At 32.3% G+C, this 12,818-nt stretch overlaps 1 protein-coding gene across 1 annotated transcript; it reads left to right on the top strand.

Moving 5' to 3' along the window:
- The first annotated feature begins 4,586 nt into the window (after positions 1–4,586).
- LOC25497757 (MDIS1-interacting receptor like kinase 2) lies at positions 4,587–7,844 on the top strand. Its single transcript, XM_013592478.3, has 2 exons — positions 4,587–7,194; positions 7,322–7,844. Exons 1-2 carry the CDS (start codon positions 4,653–4,655, stop codon positions 7,618–7,620), a joined length of 2,841 nt encoding a protein of 946 aa, XP_013447932.1. The 5' UTR covers positions 4,587–4,652; the 3' UTR covers positions 7,621–7,844.
- Positions 7,845–12,818: the final 4,974 nt, after the last annotated feature.

The raw sequence follows: 12,818 nt of genomic DNA, 5'->3' as shown, positions 1-12,818 counted from the left end.
TCAATTTCCAGGAGATGGTTTCCTAGATGTTCACAATTGTATTCAACTAGTCAAACTGCTCATGCTGTATCATATTCCTGATAATGCTCGTATGGATGTTCCTGACCAAGAAGATGCCACTGGCTTGTCTGCTGAAGAAGAGGTTTCTAAGGAGATTTTTCACCAATGATTGCCTCTCTGAATTCTACTGTGATTTCTTCTTGACCAAAGTATAATATGAAACATTGATTTCTATGCATCTTTTACGAGAAAAAGTTGGTTATAATGAGAAAAACTTCAGCTAGAGAACCGACATACAACGCAACGCCAATTGAATTCAGAGAGATAAGAGAACAAATACTCTGCCAAGCCCTTTTTGGATCCTGTTAGTGAGTGTTTCTGTGCTCTAAGTACTGAGTGCTATTTGTTTAAATTGATCTATATTTCAGTCTTGCCTGTAATTCTGTGATAAGAGTTCCACATTGGATAGGTGATGGTCTGACAATATATTTATAAGTGGGGATAATCCTCACCTCACAAGGTGGTTTTGCGGGGTTGAGTTAAGACCAACCACAATTAATTTCTAAGATGGTATCAGAACCTTTTCAAGATCCATTGAACCACCTGCTATCCGCTATTGGACCACCCACCATAACAGTATAATCTTTATGTTCTTCTTTTATCACTTAATTTGCAAAGACCAATTCATAAACAAACAAATCTTTATTTTCATATTCAATACGATTTTAGTTGTTGAACGGTTTTGATATTACACGAGTCTCTATGGTTTGATATTATATTTTTGATAAACAACTTACTTATTGTCTTACTAATATAGGTAAAATCCTTTTTATCAGTGGTTATGGCAATTGCGTGCATAAAAAAATACAATGTTACTAGTTTTTATAATTACTTTCTCTCGACAGATCATAAACATCAGTGTGGATAAAAAAGATATCATATATCATATAAAAAAGATATCTCTCGACACAATCGTAAATTTATAGATGGATAGAAACTCAAGAATAATAATGTATGATAACAAGAAGTATTTCAAACTTGATATGATAACCATACTTAACCTTAGACATATTAGTACCAAGCCTCAAAAGTTCACACAAATCAAATAACAATATAGGTTTTAATGATAACTTAACAAGCTTTTAAACAGACAGAAACTGAATACAAAATCAGCACTTAAGCAGGAAAAAAATGCATAAAATATTCAAATGTGATAAAAAAATTCACCAACTTAGTATGAGAATTTGAAGGAATTGTTATTTTTTTTGTATTACTGTATAAATAATAAATGTGGGAAAATATAATATATTCATATATGGGCCCGCCTGATAGGCCTGATAGGCTTTTCTATAAGCCTAAACCTAACCCATTTAAATTAATAAGCTTTTTAAAAAGCTCATGTTTGACCTATTTATTAAACGAGTTAGGTCGGGCCGAGCTTTTAGTAGGCCGGGCCATAGGCCCCTGACAAGCAGCCTGGCTTATTCCCACCCCCTAGGTGGATATATGCTTTGTTACCGTTAGATGTGGCAAAATGGATGGATTGGATGGATATGGATTTGGATCTTAATGGATTGATAAAAAAAGGTTCATTGGTCCATTACAATCTGAAGGGCATGTTGGTAATTTGCATAGGGCGCGCGAGAAGGCCATAGGGTGAGAAAAGTAAATCTCTTGTTTTGTTTGGTTAAAAAAATCATCCAATCCATCCATCCATATAATATCATGTCCATCCAATCCATCCATTATTAGATTTTATTGGAAGAATAATTCATCCGATCCTTAAATCAAAGTGTATTATTTGTTAAAGTGTTTTTTTAGTAAATTCAATGCAAATAAATTTTGGGATTTACTTTCCCCACGACAACGTTCCGCTGGCGACCGACCATGCTCCGACGTTCACCACCTATAATAAAATAATATTGTAATAATATATTAAATTAATGTTTAAATATTAAAAAATTAATTAATTTTTTCTCTTTTTTTCTGTCACTTTTTTTTTACTAAATTAATTTTATAATTCAATTATTTTTATTTTATAAAATATATACTTATTTAAATAAAAAATTAAACATTAAACATTAAAATTTTCAAAAACGAAATACCAAAATTACATATATACCCATTAGTTAATTTAAAGAAAGAGATACAAAATATCAAAATTAAACATTAGATTTTTTAAAACCAAATAGATTTTAATAAATTTTTTTGGGGGGAGTGTAGACCACAGAAAAATATCTTGGATTGGTTGGGAATTTATTTGTCGAAGTCAGGAGGTTGGCGGTTTGGGGCTAAGGAGAATTAGGGATTTTTATACATCTTTATTAGGGAAGTGGTGTTGGAGGCTGTTGATGGAGAGGGATAGTTTATGGTTTAGGGTGTTGTCGGCCTATTACGGTGTGGAGGGGGGCCAATTGTTAGATGGTGGCCGTGAGGCCTCTGGTTGGTGGAGAGATATCGCAACTTTGCGGGCGGAGGAATGGTTTCATGGTAATGTCAATCTGTTTGTGGGAGATGGTAAAAATACTCTTTTTTGGTCAGATGTGTGGGTAGGAGGAGTGACATTTAGAGATAGATTTAATAGATTATTTGAGTTATCATTATTGAACAAGGAGTCAATCTTTGGTATGCATTCGTTAGCGTGGGGGAGTGAGGGAGGGGCTTGGAAGTGGAGGCGGATCGAGGTTATTTGCGTGGGAGGAGGAGTTAGTGAGGGAACTTAGGCTTTTACTTCAAAATACCACTTTGCAGGTTGATAGAGTTGATAGGAGACTGTGGAGGTTGAAAACATCTTCTGTTTATACAATTTGATGTGCTTATAAATTTTTGAATGCTAATGTTGTTATTGATCAAGCAGTGCCCATGTCCTCTTTGTGGCACAAGAACGTTCCTTTGAAGGTGGTAATTTTTGCTTGGCGTCTGTTTCGTGATAGGCTACCTACCAAGGATAACCTCTTCCGTCGACATGTCATTGGAATTGATGCTCAGCCTTGCGTTGGAGATTGTGGGGAGATGGAAACATCTTCTCATCTGTTTTTACATTGTGATTTTTTTGGTTCTGTTTGGAATTTTATTCTCAGGCGGTTAGGTATTTATTATGTTATGTCTTGTGATGTATCTAGCCATTTTAACCAGTTCAGCTTCATTGGTGGTGCATCAAAGTCAAAGTAATATATTTTACAGACTATTTGGTTTGCAACAGTGTGGGAAATTTGGAAAGAGAGAAATAACAGGGTCTTCAATGACAAAAATGTTCAATTCAACCGGTGGTTGACAAGATTAAGTCGACAACTTTCATGTGGTTGAAAGGGAAATACGTCAATCTTCCCTTCAATTACCATGGTTGGTGGCTTAGTCCGTTTACCATACTTGACATAGGTTAATTGTTATGATCTTTCTTTTGTCTTTATCGCTTGTGTGGTTTGACTTTGCAGTACTGACACTATTTGAAATTTGGTGTTTCTTCTTTAGCACAACTTGTGCTAGGAAGGCCTTTTTATTATGGTAATACAAATTCATTTTAGCCTCTTCAAAAATAATTAAAGAAAGATTGTGTTTTTGGTAAAAAAAAAAATAAAAAAATCAATGTATGTAACAGTAAATTGTAAATTTAATGTTGAAAAGTCATACCTATTTACGTAAATAGGCTTTTTCAAAAGCCTAAGCCTAACCTTTTTTTAATAAACAGGTCAGGTTAAGCCAGGCCGTAGGCCCTGTAGGCCGGCCTGGCCTATTCCCAACACTAGGTATAATAAATCAGCAGTCATATATATATGGCAAAAGAAAGTCGTTGAAAAAAAAAATTAAATACAACACAGGAAAGGAAATGTCCAGAAGAACAGCATTTGCTCAAACCGAAAAATAAATAAATAATAAAGAAAAAAGGAATGTACAGGTGAAATGTTTGAATGTGACAGAAGTAAACAAATACGACTTTTTAATTTTACGTGTGAAAGGGAACGGTTAAAGACGACTTTCTTCTATGAAAAAAGTAAACTAAATACGACTTTTTCGTTTGATTCTATGTGTGGTGTGCTAACTTTTGAACATTTGATTTAGAAAAGCTGGTATTATCCAGGCTTAATTACACTTTTGGACTCCTATCTTTTTAAAAGTTGCGGTTATGGAACCCTAACTAATTTAAATATAAAACAGCTTCTTATGTTTTGATTCTTTAGTAGTTTTGGACCCTCAGTCCATTGTTGACTCGGTCAACGCTCACGTGGCACCCTAAGTGAGATGCCAAGTGTTAATATTATTTTTTATTTTTTTTTTGCTTTGAGGGTCGAAAACTGCCAGAGAATAAAATATAGAGGGTTGTTTTATATTTAAATTAGTTAGGGGTCCATAACCGCAACTTTTGGAAAGATAGGGGTCCAAAAATGCAATTAAGCCTATTATCTATTGATATTTTAAATTATTAAATAAATATAAAAAATAGGATATAGATTCTAAAAGAAATCCGATTTTGTTCTCAAGGGCGTAGTCAACTATCCCTTTAGTTGGTAGATCGATAGGAAACAAATCAAAGTCAAACTTCAATGAACATCAAGTTGGCTATGGCTATATTATAATCATAAATACAACAACACTTCATTGAACAAATAAAACAATTAAAGAAACCATTTTCAGAATTTTGTGATCATCACACAATGTCCAACCTTAACCATATGCATACATTTCCAATTCAAGCTACTTTGTTGGTTTCTTTGTTGCTAGCTCTATGCCAAATCACTTCAGGACTGACACAATTTGAAGCCTTGTTAAAGTGGAAACAAAGTCTCCCTCAACAACCAATTCTTGATTCATGGATCATTAACAACTCTAGTTCAACACAAACACCATGTTTATGGAGAGGTATCACTTGTGATGATTCTAAAGGAAGTGTTACAATCATAAACTTGGCATATACTGGACTTGAAGGTACTCTTAATCACTTAAATTTGTCGGTTTTTCCTAACCTTGTTCGTCTTGATCTTAAAACAAACAATCTCACCGGTGTTATACCTGAAAACATCGGTGTTCTTTCGAAACTTCAATTTCTTGATCTTTCTACAAATTATCTCAATGGAACTTTGCCTCTTTCTATAGCTAATTTGACTCAAGTTTATGAGCTTGATGTTTCAAGAAACGATGTGTCTGGTATATTAGACCGTCGTTTGTTTCCTGATGGCACTGATAAGCCCAGTTCTGGGCTTATCAGTATCAGGAATCTACTTTTCCAAGATACCCTTTTGGGCGGTCGATTACCAAACGAAATAGGGAACATAAAAAACTTGACTATACTAGCACTTGATGGAAACAATTTCTTTGGTCCTATTCCTTCATCTTTAGGAAACTGTAAACATTTAAGCATTCTAAGATTGAATGAAAACCAATTATCTGGCTCAATACCACCAAGTATTGGCAAATTGACCAACCTAACTGATGTAAGGTTTTTCACCAATAACCTAAATGGCACCGTGCCACAAGAATTTGGAAACCTTTCATCTTTGGTTGTTTTACATCTTGCTGAGAACAATTTCATTGGTGAGTTACCACCTCAAGTTTGCAAAAGTGGCAAACTTTTGAATTTCAGTGCATCCTTTAACAGTTTCACTGGTCCAATTCCAATAAGTCTTAGAAACTGCCCTTCTTTGTATAGAGTTAGACTTGAATACAACCAGTTAACCGGTTACGCAGATCAAGATTTTGGAGTTTATCCAAATCTTACTTACATGGATTTCAGCTATAATGCGGTCCAAGGTGGTTTATCTTCTAAATGGGGATCCTGTAAAAACTTGCAATACCTGAGTTTGGCTGGTAATTCAGTGAATGGAAAAATTCCCAGTGAGATTTTTCAATTGGAACAATTACAAGAGCTTGATCTATCCTATAACCAATTATCAGGAACTATTCCTCCACAAATTGGAAATGCTTCAAATTTGTATCAATTAAATTTGGGTGGAAATAGGCTTTCTGGTAAGATACCAATTGAAATTGGAAAGCTTTCAAATTTGCAATACTTAGACCTTTCAATGAATTCGTTTTTAGGAGAAATTCCAATTCAGATAGGTGATTGTTCCAATTTGCTGAATTTAAATTTGAGTAACAATCACTTGAATGGCTCAATTCCTTTCCAAATTGGAAACCTTGGATCATTACAAGACTTTTTGGATTTGAGTTACAATTCATTTTCAGGGGAAATTCCATCTAATATTGGTAAGCTTTCAAATTTGATAAGCTTGAATATCTCAAACAACAATTTGTCAGGTAAAGTACCTAATCAAATCAGTGGAATGTTGAGTTTGTCAAGTCTCAACCTCTCTTACAATCATTTGGAGGGGAATGTTCCTAAGAGTGGCATTTTCAAATTAAACTCTTCTCATGCACTTGACTTGAGCAACAACCAAGATCTATGTGGTAGTTTCAAGGGTTTGATACCTTGTAATGTTTCATCAAGTGAACCAAGTGATGGAGGAAGTAACAAAAAAAAGGTTGTGATTCCAATCGTTGCTTCTTTAGGAGGTGCGCTTTTTCTTTCATTGGTAATTGTTGGCGTAATTTTGTTATGCTACAAGAAAAAATCAAGAACTTTACGAAAGTCTTCCTTTAAGATGCCAAATCCATTTTCAATTTGGTACTTCAATGGAAGAGTTGTATATAGCGACATAATTGAAGCTACCAACAATTTCGACAACAAGTATTGCATTGGCGAAGGCGCGTTTGGAAATGTTTACAAAGCCGAACTGAAAGGAGGTCAAATATTTGCGGTGAAAAAGCTGAAATGTGATGAAGAAAACTTAGACACCGAGAGTATAAAAACATTTGAAAGTGAGGTTGAAGCTATGACAGAAACAAGGCACAGAAACATTGTGAAGCTTTATGGATTTTGTTGTGAAGGGATGCACACATTTCTTGTTTATGAGTATATGGATCGAGGGAGTTTAGAGGATATGTTGATTGATGATAAGAGAGCATTAGAGCTTGATTGGTCTAAACGGTTTGAGATTGTTAAAGGTGTTGCGAGTGCTCTCTCTTATATGCATCATGATTGTTCTCCAGCTTTGATTCATAGAGATATATCAAGCAAGAATGTTTTGTTATCGAAAAATCTTGAAGCTCATGTCTCAGATTTTGGTACTGCAAGGTTTCTTAAGCCAAATTCGCCTATTTGGACTTCATTTGCCGGCACATATGGTTATGCTGCTCCAGGTGATATTTTTTATCTTTCTTATATTTGAATTCTTATTTTGGATATGTACTTGAGTGTGTTATGATAGCATTTATCAATACCAAATGTTGCAATGTACTAATTTTCACTATCTTATGGCTACTACAGAGCTTGCTTACACAATGGCAGTGACTGAAAAATGTGATGTATTCAGCTTTGGTGTTTTAGCATTTGAGATTCTAACAGGAAAGCACCCTAGTGATCTTGTTTCTTACATACAAACATCAAATGATCAAAAGATTGACTTCAAAGAAATTTTAGACCCTCGTTTACCTTCTCCTCCAAAGAACATTTTGAAGGAATTGGCATTGGTTGCAAATTTAGCTCTTTCTTGTTTACATACACACCCTCAATCAAGACCTACTATGAGAAGTGTAGCACAATTTCTAGAAATGGAGAGCACATAAAATTCTTAGTTGAAGTCCTTTACTGTTTTCCATTGGTCCATTTGCATGTATATCTAGACACTAGTTAATGTTAATTATATCATAGTGATTGTAATTGCCTTTCTTAAATGGCACCATATATATTGAAATGAATGGAAACTTTAGATTTATGCAAGGCCATTGGATATGGATATGATTAACTTTTGTTTTCACTAATTATTTTAAAGATTGACAACATTATTTCAGATGTTCTTTATCTTATTTAATGGTAACAGATCAGTCCTTTATTTATTTTTATTTTAAATTGGTCCTTTATGTTTTATAAACATGCACAACTTAACCCTCATTTTCATTTTTTATTAAAAAGTTGATGAGGTGGCAAGTCACATAAGATAATTTTAATTTTTTATTTGAAAATAGTAAAACTCGGATATTTATGAACATTCTTCTTCTTCATGATGTTCTTCATCTTCATTCCCATCTTCACCATATCCTTCCTTAAGAAAAAAGGGTTAAATATGTTTTTGTTTCCTATAAAATTAAAAACTAATAAGTTTAGTCTTTACTTAATTTTAATAACATTTTTAGTCCCTACAAAAAAATATTTACATGTAATTTTAATCCCTGCTAAAACAAAGTTTGTTTAATTATCCTTAAACTCTTAAATTTTTTTAATGATATTTTTTAGACAAGTTTATAACATTATAAAAGGTTCATTTACTAAAATTCATAATTTTTAACTTGAAATAAATTAAATATGAATTCTTTTAAACGAAATTTTTTAAAGTTAAAAGTAACAAAAATTTGGATATAAAAATCACATTTTGAGATAAATTTTTGCGGAGGAACTTTTAGTAATGTTCATAAAATATCTGCAAAAAATTGTTCAAAACTTAAGAGTTTAAGCATAATTAAACAAATTTGAATTTGCTAGGGACTAAAACTGAGTGTAGAAGTTTTTTATCATTTGAGTTCTCTGATCTTGTGATTTGCTTCAATGAATTGTATCACTGTTCTTTGATTCGTATCAATCTTCAGCTGGGTCACTTTGAATAGATTCATTTCCTTGCCTCTACTATTTCGAATCGTATCAATCTTCATATGGAAAATAGTTGATTCGATTCAAATGTTCATTGAATCATATCAATCTTCATAGCTTCAAATTTCCCTTTTTTCACATGTCTGAATCGATTCATGCTTAGTAAGTTTTGAATCAAGTCGTTGTTTTTACCACAAAAATAACACTTATCACTCATGTATATATATAGTTATACACATACACCTTCCAACTCAATGAATCAATTGCAAATATCAATCTAGAGTCTCCAAACCTCTTTGTCCACATGTTCTTGAGATTAAACACTTTTTCTAAGATCTTTGTGGATTTTGAATCATAGAATGCATAAGTGATATAGGAGTTGTATATTGGTTTCTTTCAAGAAACTTGATTGAGGATCAAGGGTCTAAAGGAAAAGAGAGATTTCTTTCAACCTCCAAAGAAATTGTGGGGGTCTTTCTAACTTCTCAAAGGTTCAAGGGGATCCAAGCTTCAGACATAACAAAGAAGAATTCGAGGTGAAGGAATTATAAGGATTACATGGATGCTTGAGTTTCGAAAACTAAGAGAATTTCCAATTTTAAGAGTACTTGAAGATTGGTGGTGTTGTGGTTGCTCAAGATTGAAAATTGGGTTATCGAAGGAATCTTTTGTAATCTTAACAATTTGTAAACATTTTTCAACATAGTGGAAGTCCTTGATAAAGATGTTTTCTATCAAGAAGAGTGGAGGTATCCTGAAGCGAGGGCGAAAGGGTAAACTAAATTCCCGTGTTCTTCTCTTAAATGATTTTCACATTCATAATTGAATATGATTTCTATGTATGAAAATATGTTGATTTAATTGTGAATTCTTTTGTTAGCTTAACCTAATCTCAATTACTTCAATTGAGATTCTTTCAAATTCAATTTCGTCACGATCAAGGTTCAAATAAGTTTCAAGCTATTAAATCATATATCTTGTGTTCATTAGTTGTTAGTGTGATTTGTTTTTAATAGGTTTGATTTGAGATTGTTTAGTTTTGCAATTGGTATGTATGAATATTGATAATTGATTTGCTCAATAAAACTCATTATTTGAACCTCTCAATTCAGCTTTGAATGTTGGTTGTTGTTCATTGTCTTAATTTTGTTATCATCGTCTCACACAAATTCAATAGTCAAAAGTCTATAAATCCACGTTTTCGCAAAACCTTTTGGAAATCGAAAAACACTATTCAGCCCCCTCTAGCGCAGTATAGACTAACAATTTCTCTTTATATATTAGTATAAAAATATGTTCAAAGCATATTTATGTGAATAGTAAAGATGGTCAAAATATGTCACTTATTCTGGGACGGAGAGAATAGTTGTTAGGGCACTTAGTCCAGCTATTTTGGTACTATACTTTAACATATTTGACATAAGACTTTCAAGTTCATATGGAATTGGAATACAAAAAGGTTTAATTGCATAAGACCTGGACATTGCTTTCGTGCTATAGCAATTTTTTCAACTTTGTTTCATAAAAAAATAAAATCCGTGACATATGCACTTCCAACGTCAACGCTCGTAGTTATGAAACAAGTGTTTTTGGTGTGAACATAATAGGTGTGGCCCAACTGTCTCTTTGAATTGCGTAAAATCGAAATGGAATTCATTTTTTTATTTTTTTTCTAGTCTTAACCTTGTCGTAAATTTAGGATTTTCTTTTTTTTTTACAAAGTTAAAGAGAAAACAAAGAACAAAAACAAACAGAAAAAAGAAAAAGCTACTAAAACTAATTAACTACTCCCGAAAGTAAAAGGTGTTTGTGGCATTACTTCTAAGAAGGTCTAAGAGACTAGCTGGAGCTGAGTCATGAAGAACAAAACTATCATCAGATGAAGCTCTAAGTTTTGTCATAAAATCTGCGCACTGCTTCCCCTCTCTGAGAGTATGAGAAACCGTAATATTACCGTTTTATGTTTTGAAGAAGAACCACATAAACATGATATCTCTCAATGGGGCCATTAAGTAGATTGATAGAAACGAGAGAATCAAAATAACAAGCTAGCTTCATATAACTCAAATCCTTAACCATGATAAATCGCATAAAGTTCAGCTAGCATAATATATGAGTTTGGAAGAAAACCAGAAAAACCCCTAAAAAAACAAATTTGGATTATTTCGGAAACATAATATCATTCGAAGTATATTTTTTTAGGATTTGAACTCACCTCCAATCATTAAAAAGTGAAAAATATTTACTACTATTATCTAATTCAAATGTTCTTGAGTCAGATGTATAAGATGGGTTGACTAATAAAAAAAATACTTGTTTTGAAGAAGAGCAATAAAAACAATATTATTAAGAACAAAAAACAAAGAAAATTTGTTTTTCATTTTAAATTTGCTGATAATGCAATGTTTTAAATTTATGTGACAATTTTTAATTTCCACAATATATTAATCGTTTTTTCTCAAAAATAACCCTAACAAAATAGAAAATTTCGGTCTTATTTATTAGAGACACATGATGGGTCAACAAATATTGATATTTCTATCAAAATTTTAAACCAGATACATAAACTTTTGTTGATCTAAAAGTCTTTTATAAATAGAACAGGAGGGAGAAAAATATTAATTTGTGAAAAAATGATTAATATATTGTAGAAATTATTAATTGTCATGTAAGAAGGGAGTGTTTATTTTTTTGTGAAGTTGTCCAATCGCTAAAAATTTACACATTAAAAAGAGTAAACAAGAAGTATCCCGTAAACTTAGCTCTTGGTTGGCAGGGATATTGCAATTTCATATGCAGAGGTCGGAGTTCGAATCCGAACTTTACATGTTTATTGAGTTATGTCAGTGAGTACAAATGAATGTTTTTTTTTTTTTTTTTTTTAAACAAGTGCTTTATTTACGTAAGAGTCTTCTGATGCAATGATTACGTCAGCCATAGATCAAAGATAATGAAATAACTGGTAAAGCCAAGAATAATGACCTTGCGTGCAACTGAATCAACCAATTTTATTTTTTTTTGTATATGTCGTCCTTGACATATTTTGCAATTAAAATTTCATCGAGGATAAATAAATAACCACTACAAGAATATATTAGATAGCTACCAAAATCTGGCTACATACACATAATTTATTGTTGGTTAGCCGTTCTTTTGCCGTAAATAACAATTTCCCAACTAAAACATAAAAACTAGTAACTTTTTGACTGGAATACTTAATAAAAAAATAAAAGATTTCATTTTAATAAATGAAAATGAAACAACACTTTTTCTTATATAAATAATTTTTTAATGCAATAAAACAATACGTCATTATTATTAGAAATGAAAGAAAGAGCATGAGTGATTGTTGTCAATCATAGGTGAAAATCTTCTGGGCTAGCAAAAGAAAAAGACTATTATTCTGTCTACAAAATGCAGAATACATCTCAACTGCAAGTTGCAGCACACAGTTTCTTTGGATGAAGCATCGCCTTAGAGATTATAAGATAAGGGAAAGTAGTATTCTAATTTGCTGTTATAATACTGTTGTTACTTGTTTATCTAAAAAACCCCTTTTTACACTCAAGAGTAAAACATATCAAAATTAAACATCATTTTGTATAGAAACTATGTTTAGAAAGGTATTCTTAATATAAAATTTGTTGATACAAACCATCAAGGGGTTGACATCTTTACAAAACCCGTGACTGAAGATACAATAAATTTGATAAATACAAATTTGAATATGCATTTTATCAAAGATTAAGAAGTTTATGTGCAATTGCTAACTTCTTGTGTAATGTAAGCACTATTGAGCAATTGATCCTCTTGAGTCATTGACCATCTGGGCTAATGAAACCTTGGAGTATAGTGACTCTATGGTGATGTTGATCATTTGTGTTGACTCAAATGAGGTCTTTAGATCTTTTAAGCGGTTGATATCTCCCAACAAGTGTATTTTCAAAGACATCGAATACACATTTGTTCAGTGAGGTCAACTCGTTAAATAGATCTTAATTAGGTCTACACAATCAAAGAGGCTATATATAAATAGTACATAGCACATACACTTTTGTGTAATAATATTTGTACAGTCATTTTGTAATAACTTTTAAATCAACCTTTTTACTTTTACCTTTTCTCTTCTGTCAAAAACAATAAAGAGAGAAAGAGAGAAAAAGAAAATAAGAATACAGTA

This window comes from Medicago truncatula, chromosome 4 (genome assembly GCF_003473485.1).
Source record: "Medicago truncatula cultivar Jemalong A17 chromosome 4, MtrunA17r5.0-ANR, whole genome shotgun sequence".
Classification (NCBI taxonomy): domain Eukaryota; kingdom Viridiplantae; phylum Streptophyta; class Magnoliopsida; order Fabales; family Fabaceae; genus Medicago; species Medicago truncatula.
Note: the sequence above shows the minus strand (reverse complement) of the source record. Positions and strands in the feature narration are given on the sequence as shown.